This window comes from Lutjanus erythropterus, chromosome 24, assembly GCF_056507025.1.
Source record: "Lutjanus erythropterus isolate fLutEry1 chromosome 24, fLutEry1.hap2, whole genome shotgun sequence".
Classification (NCBI taxonomy): Eukaryota; Metazoa; Chordata; class Actinopteri; order Lutjaniformes; family Lutjanidae; genus Lutjanus; species Lutjanus erythropterus.
The window spans coordinates 16,860,460-16,882,485 of record NC_139340.1 but is presented as its reverse complement, the minus strand read 5'-3'; the positions used below and the strand labels follow the sequence as shown (position 1 = coordinate 16,882,485).

The 22,026-nt window shown below is 40.8% G+C and overlaps 1 protein-coding gene across 2 annotated transcripts; it reads right to left on the bottom strand.

The window, feature by feature from the left end:
* Positions 1-398: 398 nt before the first annotated feature.
* On the bottom strand, positions 399-19,028 carry arhgef7b (Rho guanine nucleotide exchange factor (GEF) 7b). 2 transcript variants are annotated; one of them, XM_084713573.1, is made up of 22 exons: positions 18,574-19,028; positions 16,816-16,899; positions 13,306-13,390; positions 12,674-12,798; positions 12,288-12,492; positions 10,371-10,462; positions 7,992-8,086; positions 7,624-7,719; positions 6,699-6,821; positions 6,455-6,593; positions 6,293-6,352; positions 5,988-6,134; positions 5,782-5,868; positions 5,582-5,660; positions 4,915-5,051; positions 4,604-4,816; positions 4,309-4,402; positions 3,696-3,785; positions 3,185-3,343; positions 2,430-2,526; positions 2,285-2,339; positions 399-2,161 (listed from the first exon to the last, which is right to left on the bottom strand). In XM_084713573.1, exons 1-22 carry the CDS (start codon positions 18,736-18,738, stop codon positions 2,039-2,041), a joined length of 2,550 nt encoding a protein of 849 aa, XP_084569699.1. In that variant the 5' UTR covers positions 18,739-19,028; the 3' UTR covers positions 399-2,038. The 2 variants fall into 2 exon arrangements, with proteins under 2 accessions (XP_084569699.1, XP_084569700.1); XM_084713574.1 differs by lacking the exon at positions 3,185-3,343.
* Positions 19,029-22,026: the final 2,998 nt, after the last annotated feature.

Sequence of the window (22,026 nt, the reverse complement as noted above, 5' to 3'; positions counted from 1 at the left end):
AAGGGCTACTGCAGGTGAAACGTACATTTTAGCTGGATTTTTCACCATGAAGCGTTCAAGGAGCTGACAAAGGAAACATTAGATATTTGTGGGCAGTGAGAAAAACCAACCGCAGGATTTTTTAGAGCTCTTTTTTTGCACATTAATTATGACCTAGCACCAACACTGTACCTGTAATCTGCCCATATTTGGGGCAGACGTAATGTTTTAGGAACGTATCGGCCTTTCTCTTCCTCCCTGCTTCAAATACACACATCCTCTGCACAGTACATCACATGTGTAAGGATCAAATGTCCCGACCAAGTGGTTTTTTGCCACCCAAAAACCTGGCAGTCATTTGTTATAGCAGTATTATATACTGGGATCTGACCAGGCAGCAGCGTAACCGGGGCTGTAAAGGCTCCTGGGAGGCGAAGGTGTCGCTCTCTGCTGCACGCATCAGAGTGTTTAACTGGTTTACCTTCATGGTGGAGCCAGAAAATGGACGATATTATCAGCTGGCCGATAGTATTGAATTCTTTTACTCCCTAATCATCCGGTATCGCTCAGAATTTACTTCAGGGCTTTCTGCCAGAAGTGATTTCACTGGCAGGTATTTTAGAGGCATTGGTCGAGTTGTGTGAGAGTTTTTAGACAGATGCTCAGGACCGTCAGTTGGTCCTTGTGGAGGCACCGGCATGCAAAGTAAGCAGCTGATAAACAAGTCATGTTGGAGATGACGAGCTCCTTTTAGTTAGTTAGCATGCGACAATGACACCAACTCATCTGAGAGCGATCGGTTTTAGCAATCTGCGATTTTAATGCCTTACTCCTGATCACATTTTTTAAATATATATAGATATTGTCCAGTAACTATCAGCAGCCAATCAATTTAGGCATCCACGTTGAAACTAGATTAAAAAAAGGAGCCATACTTCTTAATATCACTTGGCTGTAGCGTCAATCTGCAAGAATATGAAATTATAAAAAGTAAAAAGTTCATCTGGAGCTCCCTGATGATCAAGTTCATTCCTGAGAAAATCTCCCTCCAGCTTCCCTTTACTAACCAGACATCCATACTCTCATCTACTCTTCAGTTAAGCAGATTGTTGTCAAAAGTCAATTTATCTTTTGCTTCAGCCTCCAATTTTTTTTTTTTTTTTGCATGCAAAGGTGGAAGAACAGTTTCAGTTAAACCAGTAAACAAACTCACTGCTTCTAGAACAACTCATCATCTGATTATCTGGGTTTAAAAAGTTAGTAGAATACAAAAAAATATTAAAATAATCCAAGTAATCACTGGCCAGAAAGGTACATATCCCATGAAGCAATGCAGCAGATTCAAGTCTTATGTTGGTCTGTTCTGAAATGTTAAGCTGAGGTCACTTAGAAGTGCTGGTAAATTTAGGTTTAGTTTAAAATGTAGTGACTGAGTGCCCTGCTTCTCTTTGTATTTGATATAAACAAACAAATAAAGACACTTTATAGTTAGTTTGACTGTGAATGAATGGACATTCGTCATAAAATAGAATTTTAAAGGTCTCTTTCATAATAATATGATGATTCAGCGTCTGAAATTAGAGCAAAATTGCTGCTAATGGAGAAAATGTCTATTTCAAGTTTCAGCGAGGACTTTCCTGCACATACTGCTCTGATATCTCTCTGAAATATAGAAACTCACGTAGCGTTCGTCTTCATGCACCGGGCCAGTTAGTAAAATACTGTCCTTGCAATGGTGAAATTTTACAGCACAAATGAGAGAAAGTGATTTGTTTGTCGGTGCTCCAGAAAAGGCCAAAAATAAAAAGTAAAGGAGCTTGACAGGAAGTGATGTCGTCATGCCTACCAGTTGATTTGGCTTCACAGCTTTACGGTCGGTTGGGATGGCTTTGCTGATGGCTGGCAGGCATTTCCTTTTGGTCCAAGTGAAGACAGGCGAAGACACGATGAAGAGCGGCGTGGAGTGTTGGCAGCTTCTGTCCACACGGGTCGGACAAAAGTTCGAAAGTCATTTGGTCGTTTTGAAAAGTCACGAAACTGGTCTCGAGTCTCGTCGGTCTCAGAGGTTAGTCTCGTCCCAGGTCGGGTCGTTCATGTTCTTCAGAACTCTCCTGATGATGCGCTCCAGCTCTTTCCTCGCTCGCTGCTCCTCCTCCAGCGTCCTCCTCATCCTCTTGTTGTCCTGGACGAGTGAGACAAAGAGAGTCAGCAGCGAATCCTTCAGTTTCTGGACTTAAAATAATCCTATAAAATGTGAAAACTGAAGAGCAAGTTGTCTGTGTGGTTTAAAAACCTGCAGACTCACCTGTTTGAGCTCCTGGACTTCATCTTTCAGGCTGTACACGGTGTCCACCAGACTTCTGCACAAACACAACAGCTCAGCTTTACTTTAACACACATATCAGTCATATTAGTCAGTACACTGACCGGCCTGAACAAAAGTCTCTCACCTCTCCTCCACTACAGTCTGTCCGTTGCTCCTGGTCTCCTCCACTATGATCTTCTCCTCCTCTGGGAACAACATGTGTACGTCCTTCCTGCTGGAGCCTGATGGAGCAGCGACAGTGTGACTTACACACAGATTTTAACTGATGATCACAGAATTCAAAGACGGTGACGTTACAGACGGGCTGGATAACAAACTACAATAGAGGAAACACCGGACGATGTCACTCTGACAGAGGAGGACCAAGAAACTGTAGCTGGAAGAGGAGGAATATTGTTACAAAACTGTGTCATCATAGCATGACAAAAAGGGCACGTAAAATGTCACAACAACTTATAAACAGTTTATTTATTTCTTAGGAAAGTAATAGACGAGGGGCTCTGGATGGTCTCTGTTTTCCCTGCATATTGCACCTTCATTTTAATGGGGAAACACCAGAGGATTGAACTAAAAAAGGAACATTAAACAGAACAATTTTGATGAACGATGAACGTGAAGTAAGTTACTAAAAGCATTTTATCGTATCACACACAAATACACGTGCTTGTTTTGTTTGCATGCAATTAAATACACTGTACTATGAGGGGTTTATGTTTACGGGTGCTACTGTACACTCATGGGAAATCACACAGGCTCATACTTAAAGACAAACACTACAAACACAAGATGCACAGACGCTCACACAGCAGGTGAAAGGGTTGGGATGATACACAAGTCTATCCCTAATCGTGATTCGTTTGCACGTCACCAATATCTTACGAGAAAACGAGGCAGTCCTGTAACTAGTGGCGGTCCAGATACTGTCATAATCCGAGTCCTCTGACTGGTCAGAACAAGGCAGGTTGCCAGGGAGACCAGCGACGGTGAGGCTGGTGTCAGCGAGCACATGGTTGTGCATGAGGTCAGTCCCTTGCCAGGCTGAACCGTAAAAGTACCCAGCAATAGACGGGGTCGGAATAAATCAAATTGAATGTTGGAGGGAGGGGATGAGGGGACATTTTAAACATAAATATAAGATTTAAATCAAATGCAACCAAAGGAAACAAGGGAAGGACACGGAATAAAAGGGGGAGGATGGTGATGAAACCAAACGAGCAAGGATGAAGGAGAAGAGGAAAGCAGAGGAACGCAGGGAAGACATGAAAAGAGAGGAAAGAGAAAAACATGGTTAGAGCTGACAGCAGAGAACAAACAGTGGTTAGCAGCAATAAGACAGCGAGGTGTGTGTGAGCATGCTGGTGTGTGTGTGTGTGTGTGTGTGTGTACTGACTGGAGTTGAGGGTCTGTCGTGTCTTGGCGCTGGTACAGTAGGCCTCGATCACTTTCAGTATCTGAGCGTCCTCCTCTAGAGCTGCTGTACCTGAGAAACACGATGAGAAAAAGTTTGAGTCTCCCTCAGCACACACAGCGTCTGGCGGCCATATTGGAGCCGTACGGCCCTTTGCAGCTTTACAAAACAGCTGACTGCAGCTGTAAGTACAACTCAGAGAGCTTCCTTTAAGTACCAGCTGCCAGCCAAGTCCAGCTGGCTACTTTATTATATTAATCTTTGATTATAATAAAATAGGTTTGATTAATAAGCTGCTATGATGCACATTTTACAACCACGAGCCTTTGCTTCATGGAATGACAGTAGGAGTTTTGGACTGTTGGTTGGACAAAAGAAGGAATTTGAAGATGTCACTTTGGGCTCTGGGACATTGTGATAATTTTTTACATTTTGTAGACTACACAATAATGAACTAACTAACTGTTTTACATCATTTTAAAATAATAAAAGCCTGATTAGAAGCAACAGAAGTACCTCTGCATCACAAGGAAAGGACATCAGGGTAAAAAAGGTGAAAGTTTCTTTCATAATCAGAGTGGTGTATTTTATTTACTTTTTCTGACGGTGAAGTCCTCTTCTGAAGGTTTCCTCTCTGGCTTCCTCTTGGGGAGCAGCTTCTTCATGTTCTTAGGACTCTTACTCAGATCCTACACACAAACACACACAAACATGTACAGTAGGAATGTTGTCGCAATCCCAGTTTGACGCCGTGCTCACATTCTTGCACATTACTCCACTGGGACGAGGTCAAATGAATGAAATAGGAAAAAAACACATCCTGGGGGTTATTTTATCCCACTTTGAACAACACACAGTAAATCTTATTTTAGCATGCCAGTGTGCAGCACCTCCTTCTGGCAGAGAGCAGCTGAGGGCCGGAGCGGAGGCGCAGGGCGGAGGCAGCTCAGGCTCCAGGGTTTGGGGGTACTCGGTGGCTCCAGCGGCCCCCACATCGGGCTGCCACCATATGAAGAGGGATGGGGGAGGGTGTGGTAGGTGTGTCCAGTGCTCCCTCCACGAGACTCCGAGTGTCTGGAGGGAGTGCCGGGGTGAGAGGGCAACTGAGAGGAGCAGAGGAGAGGGTAAAGAAGAGGGCGGTAAAGTGGATCAAGGATCAACTGCTTAATTGACTTACTCTTCAAAAGACGTGGACACTTACCGTGTGACAGACGGACTGAGGCTTATGCGAGTGTGTGTGCGCGGCCGGGGTGTGTGTGTGTTTGGTGAGGAGGTCCAGCCAGTCCTGTAGGTCCTTCTGACTGTTACACGCCACCTGCATCCGCTCACACTGGCCACCTGCACGACAGCACGCACGAAAACCAAGAGTATAAATGTACAGAAAGACAAACAGCTGCTTCATTCAGTCAAAATGCATTTAAAGGGATAGTTTGGGGTTTTTTAAGTGGAGTTGTATGAGGTGCTTATTCACAGACAGTGTGTTACCTACAGTAGTTGATGTTAAAAAAGTAGGAGTGATGGCATTTTTCAGTGCCATTATATACGCCAAATCTCACTCCTTCCAAATCAACCAAACTCCACTGACAAAATCAGTAATTTTACCTCACAGAACATGGGAGTTATTAGCCAACCACTGCTTCAATCTGTAAGTTGTGTTATTACATGACTTTGGTGTTTTAAAAAGTTAGTTTGGATTCACCGGTGTCACACAAATCACATATTCTGTGAGGTAAAATTAATGATTTTGCCAATGGAGCAAGAGAGGGAGTGATATTTGGTTTATATAATATTCCTCACACAACCACACTTCAACTATCCCTTGAAACAATGAGGTTCTATAAATGAAGTTCTACTAGCTGAGGGCTGACCGGATATTTCAAAGGCGTTCCTCAGGTTTTCTCCGTCTTCTATTCTGGAGATGAGCATCCCTGACAGCGGCATCCTCCCCTGCAGACACACACGGCATGAAAATCAGAGGACCAAACCAGTACTTTCTAAGGTCAAGGAGTGAATAAAGTATAGTTATAAAGTTATTTTAGTTAGTTAATCTCATGCACTGTGAACTCACCTGATAGATGAATCCACTCATCCTCATGCTGGCAGAGAGCACGAGCAGAGTGTGAGGGAACAGGACGAGGTAGCGTTCGTTTAACTCCTGAAAAAACAAGCAAATCGCCTTTTTACATACTTGTTTTTGTGATCGCTCGAATTCAACGATCTCATGCATTCACTGTCGCGCATCTTTAATTTAGAGACGGACGGACTCGGGACTACCTGACAGTTCTGCGTGTGGACCGTGGCCTGGGACATGTGGAGAACGGGGCCGAGGGTTTTGATGTCATCCCCCTCCCAGTTTCTGATCGGCTCTGTTAAGATCTGCAGCTCCAGGTCCTTCTTCTTCCTCACCTCCTGACACTGAGCCTGAACACACACACACACACACACACACACACACACACACACACACACACACACACACACAGAAGCATTATAAGGCACACAGATGCACAAAAACTCATATTTAAGGAAGCTTAAACTGTAAATAAAGACACACATGCAAGCCTGTGTTTGCACCTTACCGCGAGGCTTTTAAAGGCCGTCATGCAGGCATGGAGATCGGCTCTGTCAGGGTGTTGGTCCTACAAAAAAGACAAACAGATTCAGAAAAAAATCAGTGTTCACTCATATTTATCTGACTCTGCACAGGTCAATAAAAGAGAGAGAGACAGGTTGAATCTGACCTCCATGTGTCTGTCGAGCTCTTTCAGCAGCGTCGGGTATCTCTCCAGTCTGGTGAAAGGTTTACTCAGACTGGTGGTCAGAGTCAGGATCCCTGGAGTGGACGCTCCCTTTGACTCCATGTACTCGCCCAGTTCCTCACTGTGACGCACACACACACACACACACGCAAACACATTCAGACAAATTTTCTCTTCTTAGCAGACTGGTTTTTGTGGTTTTAACTCAGCATATCTCCGTCTGTACCTGTGCTGTGTGAGTACGTTGACAGCAGACGGGTGGTTGGAGCAGTACGCCACATAGAGGGTCTTTATCTGCGGCATCAGACCGAGGAAGAAGTTACCGATCCTCTGCTGGCTCTCTGGGAGTCTGCACGCACAAATGACACATCAAACCGGTCAACAACTGCCACTGCTAAACTGTAAAGAGATTTTAATTCAGTCATCTTACAGACGTAAACATAAACATTTAAGTGATCTGTTTTCTTGAGCTGCAGACAAACAGGTTGTTACTTCGGTCTACCACTAGATGTCTCTGTTGTTTTAATAACTGCTTACACTCAACTTCAGTTAACCTGTTTGGACGTGAAGCTGGAGGATGTTAGCATGAGCAGCTAATCAGGGGTTTGTGAAAGTTCCTAAAGGGACAAATTAAAGACTTTTTAAGAGTTCTTATTCCTACCTGGAAGTGAAATTAAATCCAATAATAGAAAGAAAACATATTAAGTAATTTAGAATAAGCAAGTTCATCAAGTGCACGAGTCAAACTGTTTAGGAACGCTTGCAACTTCAGCTGCAACTATCTATTGATTATTCTAACGCTACTAACTGATTCATTATCTATAATTTCTTGTTTTGTCTGACCCAAGAATGAAAGATCTGTTTGGAAGTTAACTTTTCTTTCAGACACAGCCTGTTGCTGTTGCTGATGCATGTATGTGGAGAGGAATCAGCTTTGTGTGTGACATGCTGCAGAAAGTCTGTTTTCAGATACACATGAGGGTTTTTCTAGGGAAACTGTGAAATACTATTGTTCTTAATGCTCATTTTTATTTTATACTTAACTGTTAATACTGCAAGACTGACTTTGATAGATATCACAGCAACATATGACAAGAAAAGCCTGTTATTGACACCATCTTGACCAGACAGAAGGAGATTTGTGCACTGACTTTGTGTGCTCCTCCAGTGACTGAACCAGCATCTGCTGGAAGGTCGAGATCTCCTCCAGATTCCCCTGAATGTGACCGATGTCGACACTGCTGAGTCTGCAAGGAGGAGAGGAGAGGAGAGGAGAGGAGAGGAGAGGAGAGGAGAGGAGAGAAGAGGAGAGGAGAGGAGAGGAGAGGAGAGTGACTGTTCTTTATCTTCTGTGAAACAGGACAGATTGTGAAGGTGTAGCAACAGATATTTGTGTGTGTGTGTGTGTGTGTGTGTGTGTGTGTGTGTGTGTGTGTGTGTGTGTGTGTGTGTGTGCAGCATCAGATCTAAAATGTGCTGCTGTTGAATAAAACAACAAAAAGTGTAAAAATAACTCCACCTGTCTGTGGGGTGAAGCGAGCGCAGGTACGAGCCCAGGAGACTCTGGAGTTCCCTCGAAAATTCATTCTCTGCTTCCAGGATGTTCTGCAGGACCTGACAGACACACACACACACACACACACACACACACACACACACACACACACACACACACACACACACACACACACACACACACACAGACTTTTAAAATATTCAATCGAGTGACATAAAGAATAAGTAAATAATGCAAAAGCATATGAGAGCTGATTTAAAATGGCAGAACTTTGTGCTTTTGCACATAAAAATCCATATCTTATAGATTAAAATACACTTAAATTTACTCAAACTGTTTCATAACATTTACCTCAAAACATTTGTACTCAAACAATCTATCATTATAAACTGAATATCTTTGGATTTTAGACTATTGGTCAGACAAAACACGACACTTTAAGACTCTGAGAAACGATCTTTTAGAGACTAATCAATGAATTTGTTAGTTAAGAAAGTAACGGGCAGATAAACAGATAACGAAAATGAAAAATTGTTAGCTGCAGCCTTGTGATGAGCGGCAAACAGGGCTGAAAGTGCAACTAACCATAATTCTCATTATCGATTTATAAATGGTTAGAAATGCCAAAGAAAAGAGAGAAAAATGCTCATCACGATTTCTAAGATGCTAAACTGATGCCTTCAAATGACTTCTGGAACGAGCAAATGTTTAGTTGAAAAATGACTGAAACTATTAACTTTTTTCTCTATGAACTAATTGATTTTAACTAATCATTGCAGCTCTCATGGTGAAACAGATCCAATGAATCACTGCAGCTAATAAAAGAACCCATTATGCGCTAAATAAATAATTCATATGTAATATTTTACTCCACATATCATTTGTAATTGTTACCACGAAGGGATATATTAATATTATGGAATATTTTGGAGTTTTTCTTACCTTGATTATCAATATTAACCCAACTGAAGCACTGATATTGTCTTTCAATCACGTGAAAACGATCCGATTTCTGTTATTTGCAGTTTCAGTCTTTTTTCAAGCACAAAAGTCAAACGTTTGCTAGTTCTGGCTTCTCAAATGTGAAGATTTGCTGCTTTTCTTTGTCATTTATGAGCATAATCAATTGATTAAGAAAATCATTGTTAATTGCAGCCCTGATATTATTTTGCAATCCTCCTGAATGTGTTTCTGAGACCCAAACACAACATCCTGCAGAGTGAAACTGACTCTGTAAGCTGTTGTCTTTTTAATGGGAGCTGTATTCTGTAAAAAGCTAATAGAGAGCGATATCAGACCCCGCGGGAGCTGTAAAACTGTCTCCAGTAGCTGTCCACGGGTGCGACTCCACAGGCTGATTGGCTAATCTCTCCGCAGCATCAGAAACCTCTTAAGAATGAGGTTTCTGCTAATGAATTGACACGTGTTGCTGCAGCTCCCCTCAGGTCTGGAGGCAGTAAAACCTGAACTGCAGCTGAGGCAGCTCCAATTATTTATCTATCATAAACTTTTATGTGTTCATTTTTCATGAAGAACTGATGTATGAGAGGAAACGGAGCAGAGAGGACGCCGGTGCAGGATGTGGCGGCCGAGAATATGGTAAAACATCGGTGGTTTCAAACTTGAAACAAAAGCGTGACCTTTATCTGACCACAAACGCACAAAGACAAAAACAGCCCAAAGCTGCGTCTTCTACGCTTCTGTCGACGAGACTCCATCAGAAGAAAAACTTTTCCTTTTATTCTTATTTTGTGTTTCTGTCTGGGAACAGCTTTGACTTCAGGCGGGGTCTGAGAGCATGTGTGACGCAGACAGACACTCAGGTACCCCGACCAAAGACGGACAGAGACTACAGACGGTCGGAGCTTGTTGCATTATTGAAAAACACGCACACACACCGTGCAGAAGCCGACCCTGGGGCACGGCTGCCCCAGAAACCACTGGAATGGAAGAAATAACCTACATTACATCTGCTGCACTCTCACATACAGACGGCGCATGCAGGGGTGTCATGCAGGCTCCACAGATGATCACATGCTCATACACACACAGACGGCAGCTACACGATCATTAATTGGATGGATTAGATGAAAAATAATTGATTGCAACCGTCCACAAAAGCAGACACACATTAACCATTAACTCGGTTCACTGCAGCAGCACAGACATCCCTGGGTCATGAAATCTTTGCAATAATTCTTTGCCATAATAAAAGTCTAACATGTATTCTGAACTAAACTAGTGTTAATTCAAAGTTAAAGTCCTAATTACAGTCCTAATCTGGAGCCTGATCTCTTCCCTCCACACCCATGAATCAAAGTAAATAAAACCGACAGGCAAATAACAAGAAACGAAAGAGTTTCCTCGGAGTGCGACACTCACCACGTTGTAGTAGGTCTTACTGATGATCGTGGTGTCAAAACCTTTCGGGGGGCTTTTCAGCGTCGCAGACTTTGGCTTCTCTAACGTCTTGTCTACAAAGAGAGACAGAGAGAGAGACAACGATTCAAAGACCAGACGAGGCGAAAGCAATTTACACAGGAGTCGCTGGTGTATTGCTGCCTCGATATGTTAGTACACAAAAACACAAACCAAAGTTGGTAGTTGGTAAAGACTGTCTGAAAGTAAAGCTGTGAAAATAGACCAAATAAAGCATACACTTAAATTGACATTGATTTTTTTTGGGGTGGCTGAAATGCATTTTGCTGCTGCTGGTGACGTGCCAGCTGCCGTCCACTGACCACGAACAAGAACCTCATACATCCCCGTTTCAAATAATCTGACCTCCGGTTCAAACAAACATCACGTGTGCAAAAACACTGAGCCTGAACAACAAAACAAATACATTAAAGTCAATACAATCATACAGAAAAATGTCTTTATTGCATTCCAACATTTCCTGCAGGTCAATGTTGTGGACATACGAATGCTTCAATTTACTGACTCCACAACCTCATGTTGTTCCCCCGTCCTGGTTTATGTTTCCAACATTGTTCGGCCAATCATAACGCACGCTGTCATGTCCTTCAGTTCATTGTCCTCTGCAGACATTGTAATGTAAAGACGTAAGACGACAGTAATAAGCTTTCTCTAGATAATGGGCAGCTTAAAGTAGTTTTGGTACTGATTAGAGAAACTAAAGAGCGACCTGAAGCTAAATCCACTACAGACTGTAATCAGGATGCTATGAGAGGGACTTTTATTTGAACTCTAATCTTGGTCTTGTGTAGAGTCATAAGAGCGCCATAACAAAATCTGTAAAAAAAAAAAAAAAAGAAAAGAAACATAGAAATATAGAAATATAGGGAGGGATAAATAAAAGAATGAATGAATCTACCACTCCTGTGTTATCATGGTCTTTGTTTTGTGCTGCGCTTTAAGTCAGGAAGTTCCTTTCTATACAACAGCTCCGGCACTTCCTGTCTTTGTGCGCTCCCACAGCTTCCTTCCTTCATTCCTGCTTTCCCTCCTCAGAAAGCAGCACAACCATGCAGCGCAACCATACAGGCTACGAGGAGACGAGCACAGGAAGCAGCAGTTAACAGCCTTCTGAGCTCAGCTTTGAGATATATCTTTGATCGTTGTTGATTTAGATGTTAAACAGAAGTGGATACAAATCCATTAAGTAAATGCCTTCATCTTCTCTCAATTTATTCACACACTCCTTAACAATATAAACTCAAAGTCACACCTTAAACACACCACAACCTTAAATTAAGTTATTAAAATCCTTAATCCCTCATTTATATTCAGTGGCTCTTTTAGAATGAGTCTACGCCTTTAAGAAATCATGCCACGACTAAAAGAGACATTAAGTCATTATCAGTGACATCAGGCCTGCAGGAAGTCTGTTTGTTTGTTTATCTGTGCTTGTTTGTGTCGCTGCTTTGAGAAAATCATGCACACTTCTAATTCTAATAATGGAGGGTTTGGGTCTACTATGATGTTTGAGTGTTGCAGCTCAACAAGTTAGACTTACGTAGCAGGGTAATAAGGGGCCAAAAACAAAGGGTAAAAAAAAGAGCAACAAGGCAATGCTCTAACTGTGTGGTAATATTTAGGTAACAAAAGGATAATCTGCTAGCGATAAAATGGCTTTATCAGTGCAATATTTGGATTAAAACTGCTAATATGGTGAAATAAAACCTGATAATAATGAGGTAATATAGTCTGATGTTTTACTATTTATAGAATAGTGCAAGTTACAGAAGTTATCATGAGACCTTGTTCCTACTATTGTGAAAGATGACAGGGAAATGAATGATGTGTTGCATCTGAGGCAATGAGAGCTGCACCCACCGCTTCCTTTCAGCTCCCGGACGTAGTTACTGGGGAACCAGCCAGACTTGCCGTTGAGCGAGCCCTCCCACCAGCCCCCCTCCTCCTGCCGGCTCACGCTGATGATGTCTCCCTTGGAGAACGAGAGCTCGTCCTCGTTGGTCTGCTGGAAGGCAAAGCGCGCCTTGACCAGCAAGTGGCCACACCCGCTGCCCTCTGACATGTCCTGAGGAAACGGAGAACAAAGACGGGGGTGAGAGACTCTGTACTGGCTGACGGCGGCGATCGGAGAAGGACCTACGCTGCACTTCAGAGGATCGGCATCCAAGTTTAATATCAGTTTTGCATGTGTTTGTCTATTGTCATTCCCCATGAGACGTGTTGTTGTCGTTGTCATGGTAACTCACCAGGCTGCGGTACTGAGGCTGCAGCAGTTTGGAGGAGCGACTCTGAGTGTTCAGAGAGTCAAACGACTTGATCCTCAATGTTGAGGAGTGTGTCACACACACGCTGTCTTCAGAGACACCCAAATCTGCACACAGTGGTTCAATAAACAAAATTCAAAATTCATTATATTCACATAAACAATAAACCTAAGGAGCATTTATCAGAATACAGTTATTACTGGGGACTAATCGCGCCAATTCCTCTGTTCTTGGTTGCAAGAATCAACATAAGAAGTCCTCATCTGCTCCTGCCGTTTGAGAATATCAAGACCAAGTGGATTAGCTTGATGCAAATGAGACAGAAATGTCCCTGTGTTGCTGCTGAACTGGACAGAGACGCCTCGATGAAGCAGCGTGTGGAAAAGAAATGTTCAAACTGCAGGATTTCATTTGCTTGGCAACGCTGTGTAACTTTGATTAGTACCCAGCAGCTTGCTTGCTCAGTGGGAGTGGGCGTCAGAAGCCTGGGCGCAATGCATCGTGGGACATGTAGGCACTCCCGGCAGGAGAACTCCTGAGGAATTTACTGGGTCAATTACACTCTCATTTTATAAAAATGAAAAGAAAAGACAATAAAAAGACAATAATCTTACTTTCAGTTGCTTTGTTGAGGGCGACCAAGGAGTTTAGGACCTTGGAGAAGTTCAGTCCCTGCAGGAGGTCATTGACCTCAAAAGGCTGAAGGAGAAAAAACAAAATGAAGATCATAAAATACATTTACATTACATACATTTAATGCAATAAAGCTCAGAGGGGTTCAGAATAAATTTATAGAGCATGACATCAGCATGACATTTCCATGTGTGTATCTATTGTGATCACAATAAACTGAAACATAGGAACAAAATGCCTTCAATGAAAAAAATTATATTTCTAGAAACTGTGGTTTCATTCCTTTTCTCTGTCCTTATTTAGCTCACACCAGTGCTCATAATGAATTTACGTGACGAGAACATGTGTCAGCATTAAATGAAGAAATACTAAGTTCAGCGGGGGGTTTACATCCCTGCTCTGACTGCAGTCTGGAGCAGGATTACTCAAAGTCTGAGCCTCCCCTTGTAATCTCCCAATCACACACACACACACACACACACAGTCATAATCAAAATACCTCTGAAGCCCCTAATCTTGTGTATACCACACACTGGCTGACTTCTACATTCCCAAGGCGTGAAGGTGGAGCAAACTGGGATGTCAAAGTAAAAGCTGAAACATCCTGACTTGGGAATAAATTAAAAAATATTTTGAAAGGAAATGTGCAATGGTGTGCGCTGAGAGCAGCCAAAAATAGCAGTTTTTTTTATTTTTCCCAGATTATGTCTCTTTAATCCATTGATAAAACTCCTCTGTTCTTTAATGAATCCACTTGGTCTGATTTATACACAGGCTGATTAGCAGTCAGAGCAGTTTGGACCCAGCAATTAATACACACTTTCATCTCTCTGACTGGCATCAGGCCAAGAGACTATATGAGACTTTCAGTCCACTGCTGCAGCAGAAATGTACCAGTGTTTTTGAAGAGGGGTCGTGTGAGGTATTCATCCACAGTCAGTCAGCAACACACGCAAATCGAACATACGCCATTATATAAGACAAATATCGCTCACTGGACGCTTTATCACAACCAAACAGACATATTAGTAACTACACAGGAAATGCAGTTATGTTCATATTGCAGGTTGTAGTGAAAATATTTCTCGCCTGCAGCTGTGAGAGGCAGAGAGAGTAAATAAGCATGCTTAAAACAAACGCCCGTGATTGGTCGGACGGCTTACCTGATAATAGGGAGCGCTTGATTTAATGCTGCAGACTGGGCGCTCTAAATGCACAGAATCAATATCCCACCCGATTCATTTTAATAAACAACAAAAGCCAAATTAATGGTCTGATTAAATCGTGCAGCTCTGGTTAATCGTGGAGTCAGAAGTCATCCACAGTCACACTGTCCACTCTGTAATCCTCCCCTATTGGACAGACAGACAGTCTGGCTTGTCCTCTGCTTGTCCGATGACTGTCTGGGAGAATTACTACGCTGATGTCAGTCAGGCTGCTGGTAATGGAGGCCTTGGCTTCCAGCAACATGGCTGACATGCCTCTAATCAACCTGATTGGAAAATCCACTGACTGCCTGGCGTGTTGCATTACATCAGCCCGCCCGTCTCCTCTGCTCCATTTCATATTTTTATACTATTTCCATCTGACGTCAAAACAATTTTCCAAGTCTGGAGCAAAACCTTGTTACAGGTCTGCAGCCCGGGACTCCTGTGTTGCATAATCAGCTCTCGTCCAATAAGATTTCATGGCTTTTTCCACAGCTAAGATCAATAGCCTGTGTGTGGTATGTTTTTTTTTGTACCACACTACTCACTAACCCTCTCTTCACACCCACTGTGGAGCAGGATATAAGTTGGCTTGGCCTGCTGTTGTGCAAACACACCGACACATGCACACGCCTCAATACCTATTTTTATACTGATAACAATGCAGATACATTTTACTGTAGAAAAACACAGTAACAGCCAAACATTCTATATCAGTTTCAGTATTTGCAGCTTTAGATTTCAGAGTTTTTTGCAAAACTATTGATGGTTCCCACACAGATTTCTGATCAGAGTCTCTGAAAGAAAAGCCTATCCGTTTAATACCTTAACATTAACATTAAAAAACTGCAGGTGATGATTAAACCCTTTTATTATTATTCATTATATGTATCAAGGATCGGCAACATTTATAAATGCATAATCACCAAAACAGAGAAAAACACTTCCACAACCTGGCAACCCAGTGTTGTTCTTATCAGTGTCTTATTACTGATCCACGAAGAATTAGTAAATGATTTGCTAAACATCAATAAGGTCTTTAGTTCCAAATTACCACCACATCCATGTGTCTGCATGGTTGAATGGATCAGAACCAAGCATTTAATTAAAGGGACAGTTCACCCTGTCATGCTGTTTATCCATCCAGATTGTTTTGGTGTGAGCTGCAGAGTTTTTGGAGATATCAGCTGTAGAGATGTCTGGTTTCTCTCCAATATAATGGAACTAGAAGGCATACATCAGAGCTTGTGACGCTCAAAGTGCCCAAAAAAATAGATCTGAAAAACTCAACAGCAGTGTCTCTTTCCTAAAATCAGATAAACCTTTATTAGTCCCAGAAGGGAAATTCAGGTGTCAGCAACAGCAACAAGAGTGAAACACAGTAAGGGACAATCATATCTGGAAACATCGCTGTTGAGTTTTTGATATGCATTTTTTGATGCTTTGAGCATCACAAGGTGAGTGCCATCTAGTCGCATTATATTCCTTCAGGTGATCCCTTCAAAGCCTGACATTGTAGCTGTGATGTGTGTGAATATGTGAGTATAATGCACATTTTTCTTAATTCAAACATATATATATAGTTTTACTTATGTTTTTCTATTTATATTATTAAGAAATTACCAGTTTACTGTTTCAGTTCTGTTTATTTGTTAAACTCTAAAATTTCCTGCATCTATTACATATCTTTGTCACATGTTTTTTTCACATGTAACCACCTTTGAGGGATCATTGTAAAAAAAAAAAATGTTGATTATGTGTATATTCTGTATTCTATGTATTATATTCTGTATTTTTTCACTCTTTAATATCTGTATGAGCATCAGACCAAAAAATCCAGCATCGGTCAGGATCTAATAAAGAACAATACAGGCCAGAGACATCGTATTTTGATGTGTTTTGATTTTGGGGTGAACTGTCCCTTTAATATAAAAAAACACACAAACAGCCATAATCCTAACCAACTATACACAGACACAGTATTTGTGTTTCTCATTATACAGGTTTATCCGAAAATAAATGTCACGCCGCAGCTATATTTACCCAGAATGACACCTTTCCAGGTGGCTCGTGACGTGGGTACAATAACTGTTGCTGTCTCGTGCTGTAAATAGGAGAAGCGGCTATCAGTGTGGAAGACGTCACCGCTAAACAGCGGGATACACAAGTTTTACAAGGTGTTTTAAACGATGAATATGTTCGTGTGGGTGTGTGTTAATCTGTTTCCTGGGCTTCACGCTGTGTTGATGCATTAATAAATCCATTATTGACACGTGAACTCACCTCCACACCGAAAGCCCCGCAGCCTTTAATAAACTCGGTAATGTTCCTCTGACAGTCGCCGTCGCTCTTCGGTTCCTGGACAAACTAAACACAAAAAGTCGCCGAATTAGCCTCAAATTACTGACATCAAATATAATTAAAATGTTATTGAGGGTGTTTGACGTTTTTCCGCCGTGAAACAATCTTATTACAGGCGTTGCTGCTGGTGCACTTGCCACTTGCTGCTTACGAGCATCAAGCTAGCTAATAAGTCACACTTCCGGTGAAGACTTTCAAAATAAAGCATTAATTGAGCGATGTTTTCATATCTTGTGTTTGAAATTGCGCCTTTTGTAAAAGTTAAATTTACCATAATTTTATTTTAAGCTAATAGTTAGATACCTAGTTGTTGTATCTTGTGTATCTTTTTTCAGCTACTTCTGGAGGATCATTTTTTAAAGTTTTTGCCTACCTGGTCTACATCCGCCACCAAAAATGGATCAACAACAAACTTAGTGACATAATATGTATTGTATAACTAGAAATGGAACACAATGCTGTCACAAAAGTGGACCAGCTGTGGCAAAGCTGTCCCAGGCGAGATAAAATAGATAGTGGAACTGGCGCTTCATAGCTGCTGACGGGTTTAATGCCTTTATTTTGAAAGCCTCGCTCTGTGCTGAGTTGAAGCTAATAGAAGCTACTTTGATAGAGAACTACAATCTCCCAGGGAAGTGGGATAAACCGAAGGAGGATATGACGTTGACAGGTTCAGGGTCCGTGCATTGTGCGTGCGTGCGTGCGTGCGTGCGTGTGTGTGTGTGTGTGTGTGTGTGTGTGTGTGTGTGTGTGTGTGTGCGTGTGTGTGTGTGTGCATTCCATTTTTTTCTATTGTGCACTAAATGAACCAGGACCTTATTTAGTATCACTGGTAACACCTGTGTTTACGTCACTAATAGGGCTGTCGTGAAATAAGGTCTATATTGGATTTATATTATTAGTATTATTAATTTTATTACTGTATTACAGCGAAATATCTTCATAACTTAATTTATGCGGGAAATCAGGTCTCGGATTTACATCTAAATGTCTCATATTGTCTCATCTTTTCCCGTGTAAGAAATAGAGATAATAGCTAATAAATATGTAAATAATTTAAGAATAGATAAATTATGATTATTTTTATTATTTTATTTTTGTAAAAGAAAGGACTTCTACTGCTGCGTATTTATTTATTTATTTGCAATTTTTTTTAAGTTTTCCTTTTTCCCAATCATACATACATAATTCAAAAATTCATTACCACTGGCAAAGACAGTTAATACCAGTTTCTTGCACATGGTTATCTCATTGGCTGTCTACTTTTATTTTATTTTATTACTGAAAGACAGCAGAGGCACTTGAAGTTGAAAGGAAAAACATTTTACACGAACAAAACATGCTGCAGATTTTCTATTTAAGTAAGGGCGTTTTTCAAGTTATTTTTATTTATTTCTTATATGTGATAAATATCGCGTTGTAAACTTTTTATCATGGTATATCATACTGTGAGTTTTTTGTATTCTTACGTCCTAATAACTGGTATTAACTGCTTATTTTAAGACAGTAATTTGTAAATATTCTCAAAATATTATGTTTAACACTGTTGTTTGTAAGATAATAGAGTTTATTTATTATAGGGGTTAATGTTTCTAAGTTGTTTTGCTTTTATGCTGTTTTATACACGATATAATGGATTATTTCCGTCCTCCACTGTCCTCCATCCCTCCGTCCACTTACTTTGTCCACCGTCCCGGGTCGGAGTCGCTCCAGCAGCCTGCACAGCACCGCTCCATCCTGCAGGGACGTCTGGAGAAAAGCCTCCGGATCCGAGATGCTTTTCTTGGGAGAGTCCAGGACCCCGAGCGTGATGAGCCACGTTACCGTCTGTTCGGCTGAATTCATGTCTCTGATGTCCTACAGCAGCAGCGGCAGTGTCCTCTCCGTGATATCCTGCCGGTGGTCCGTCCGAAATGAGCCGAGAGGGTCAGTGAGCCCCGCCTCGACTGAACATCACACACAGACACACACTGCTGGGATCAACACGCGCTGCTGCTCCTGAACACACACAGAGAAAATACAAATATTCATGTGGAAATGAGAAACAAAGGTGGTTCCTTCCTTTAACAGCCGCTTATTGTCCCGCACTGCTGTCCCTCTGTGTCTGAGCGGATGTTGGCATCACCTCTGCTTGTGTTCACATCTGTATCAGCAGCAGCACCGTCAACGCAACACTGCAACACGCCGCTTCCTGCGAAACGTTTCAAATTAAAAGCACATCCTCGAGGAGCTCGTGAGAAGTTTGCTCGTAAAAAATGAATGAGGAATTTTATTATTAATATCGATTGTTGAGAATCATTTTCTCTCTTTGTTCTCTTTTGTCTTTGTCGACTTTTAGTGTCGCATATATGCTGGCAACACAAAACATATTGATAGCAATATTGATAGGAAATATGATTCAAACAAGCTTAACTGGAATAACTGTTGCAATACAATATTGCAAAAGCATTAGTTGCAGCATGTAGGAGGTTATTAATAACTATATTTTGCATCCATTTAGTGCAATATGACATTTATTCCAGCGCAATAATTACAATTATTTTTGTGCAATAATTACAATAAATAATTCTTGTGCAAAAACAGGTTTACACCTATTCTAGTGCAAATAGCAGTGCATTACATTTATATATTTTACTTATTATTCTAGATTCAAGTTTTACTCTAGTATTCTAGTTTACTTATTATCCTACTGTAATTTTTTTTATTATTTAATGTACATCTGTTATGAGAAAAGACACAAAAAGCTTAAATATATTGTGTCATACAAAATCTCTTAATGTATTGCATGGTTATAGACAGACTGTGACCATCCTATGTCGTCATGGCAGCTTTTCCAAATCAGATTTTTGCACTTAGGCCTCCTTCGGTGATTTTACTTTGAAGGCAAACCGTCTAACTTCCGTTTCCACCCTCGCCGTCTCTGATGAGTTTGACGCACATCACAGGACCGTCCCGTAAAAAACAGGCTGATTAAACCTCACTAACTGACTGTTACAGCCTGTAACAGATGATTCAGTTCATTTCAAAAGGCTGTAAATTAATTTTAATTCCTTATCTGATACGTTTTTTTTCTGTTTACAGACTGAAAGCTGCCAAACTCCATTCAAAAATATTCACATATAAAATACGCAGTATTTTGTTTAATTTAGTCTCAAAATTGTTGGAACATTTTTTTTATTGCAGGAAAATAAATCATTTAAAATATTTTAATCAAACAGTGTTTCTCTCGGCTATAAATTCCACTAATGCACTGATTTATTCGCTGAACCATAAATTACGTGTTAAGTCGATTTCCTCCTGTGACTGCAGGGACAGGACATTATTAATTCATTGACTCGGAGGCTTTTATCAGCCTCTGTGACTCTGTCACACCGGCCTCTGTCGCCCTCTGCCGGACAAATTTAGTTTCCACTTTGCCAACTAATAAATGACGCCAATAAAATGTTCTTAATATTATATACAGTGGAAAGTAATAAAGGATCTCTTTCTACAAGTAATATAGAGAATAAAATCACAGTGGTGCGTGAACATGGCATTATATTATCATTTACAGCAGGACTTACTATAAGTCCCACAATTTATTGTAATTATATAATTCTAGAGTCTGTACTGTGAATACTATTAGCACGTTTTAATTATAGTAACATAACTGAGAACACAGTTGAAAAGACACTTTTTTCACATTTTAACGGAAGAAACTTTTTTTTTGTAAAATATTAATATAAAAATATATACTTTTTCACTGGTCTGTAACACTGTTAATTAATTAATTTATTTATTTTTGCAGAGTTTTGGAGATATCAGCTGTAAATATGCTCAAAGCACCAAAATAAAACATTTGAAAAATTCAAAACCAGTGTCTCTTTCCACAAAATCATGACCTGGTTACTGAAAATGATCCAAAAATCTGCAATTCTTACATGTTTTACTCTATTTGTGTGTATAAATTGTGATTATCGAGTGACTATTACCAAAGATTTGTACTTTTCTAAAAGAGCAGACTGTATATGGAGTCAGAACCATTTAAAATGTGCTGAACAAATAAAAAAATGAAAGTTGGCAGAAATTAAACAAAACAAACCTGGAATTCAGAAGGTAAAGAGTATAAACTTTTAGTTAAATTTTTAAATTAAGTTTAAGATTTGCAGAAAAGTAGTAGTGCGTTCATCCCATCTGACACTGAGGCCAGATGAAAACCAAACCACATGTCGGATTATAGTTAACAAAACTTTTACTCTAAATACAGTGTTTTAAAAATAAGGGTGTCTGCACTTTGTGTCTTGGGTTTTTGTGGCTTGAAACTAGTTCTCCACCTCGGCTGTTGTGAAGATGATAAAAAAAAAAAAAAAAGCTTTATCATCTGTAACTTGAAGTATAATCTAAGTGTTCTTTTTTGTCTGCAGAAACTGGGCTGGGTTTTGAGTGTGAAAGTTTGATCGATGAAACATAACAGGATGTCACACTGAGGAGTGACATGAAGAGATGCATCACATACTATGTGTGAAGGTTTCCAGTCACACAAAGGCCCACATTAAAAACCTCGTTAGGCTTGTCGTTTACACCAAGGGCTCGAATATAAAGAAGTGCCCGCTTCTGTCCGGAAAACCAGCACCAGATCTCACTGACCAATCAGGTTGGACCTGAAAAACCAGCCGGTAAATGATGCTGCTTCTGTTCTGGTCTGCGTGGAGAAAAATACAGTGAAATCATGCAGCAATCCTGACTCTCCCATCTCATTCAGTCGTGTTTTTACATGCAGACAAATAAGCTCCGAAAACACCAATACATAATACAACAAACAGGGGAGACCGGGGGCAACTGTAACATTTTTTCTAATTTTAATTTTCATTCATAACTCACAGACTACTTGAAATACACAAGTCATCTTTTAATTTGAGAAACATATGTGCGCTAACCACAAATGCAATTGATGTATTTTCACTTATAGGGACAAGACAATAAAATTAAACTGAATGCAATAGATCACAGGGTGACAGTGGCTGCCTTGATGGGGGCAGGCGTAACAGTGGTTGCGGCAACTGTAACGCTGAAAAACTGAGTGACATCAAAGTAATGAAATCACTGCTGTAGTATCTAATAATGTTATTTAGGTATTAGCTTGTTTCTGAATGG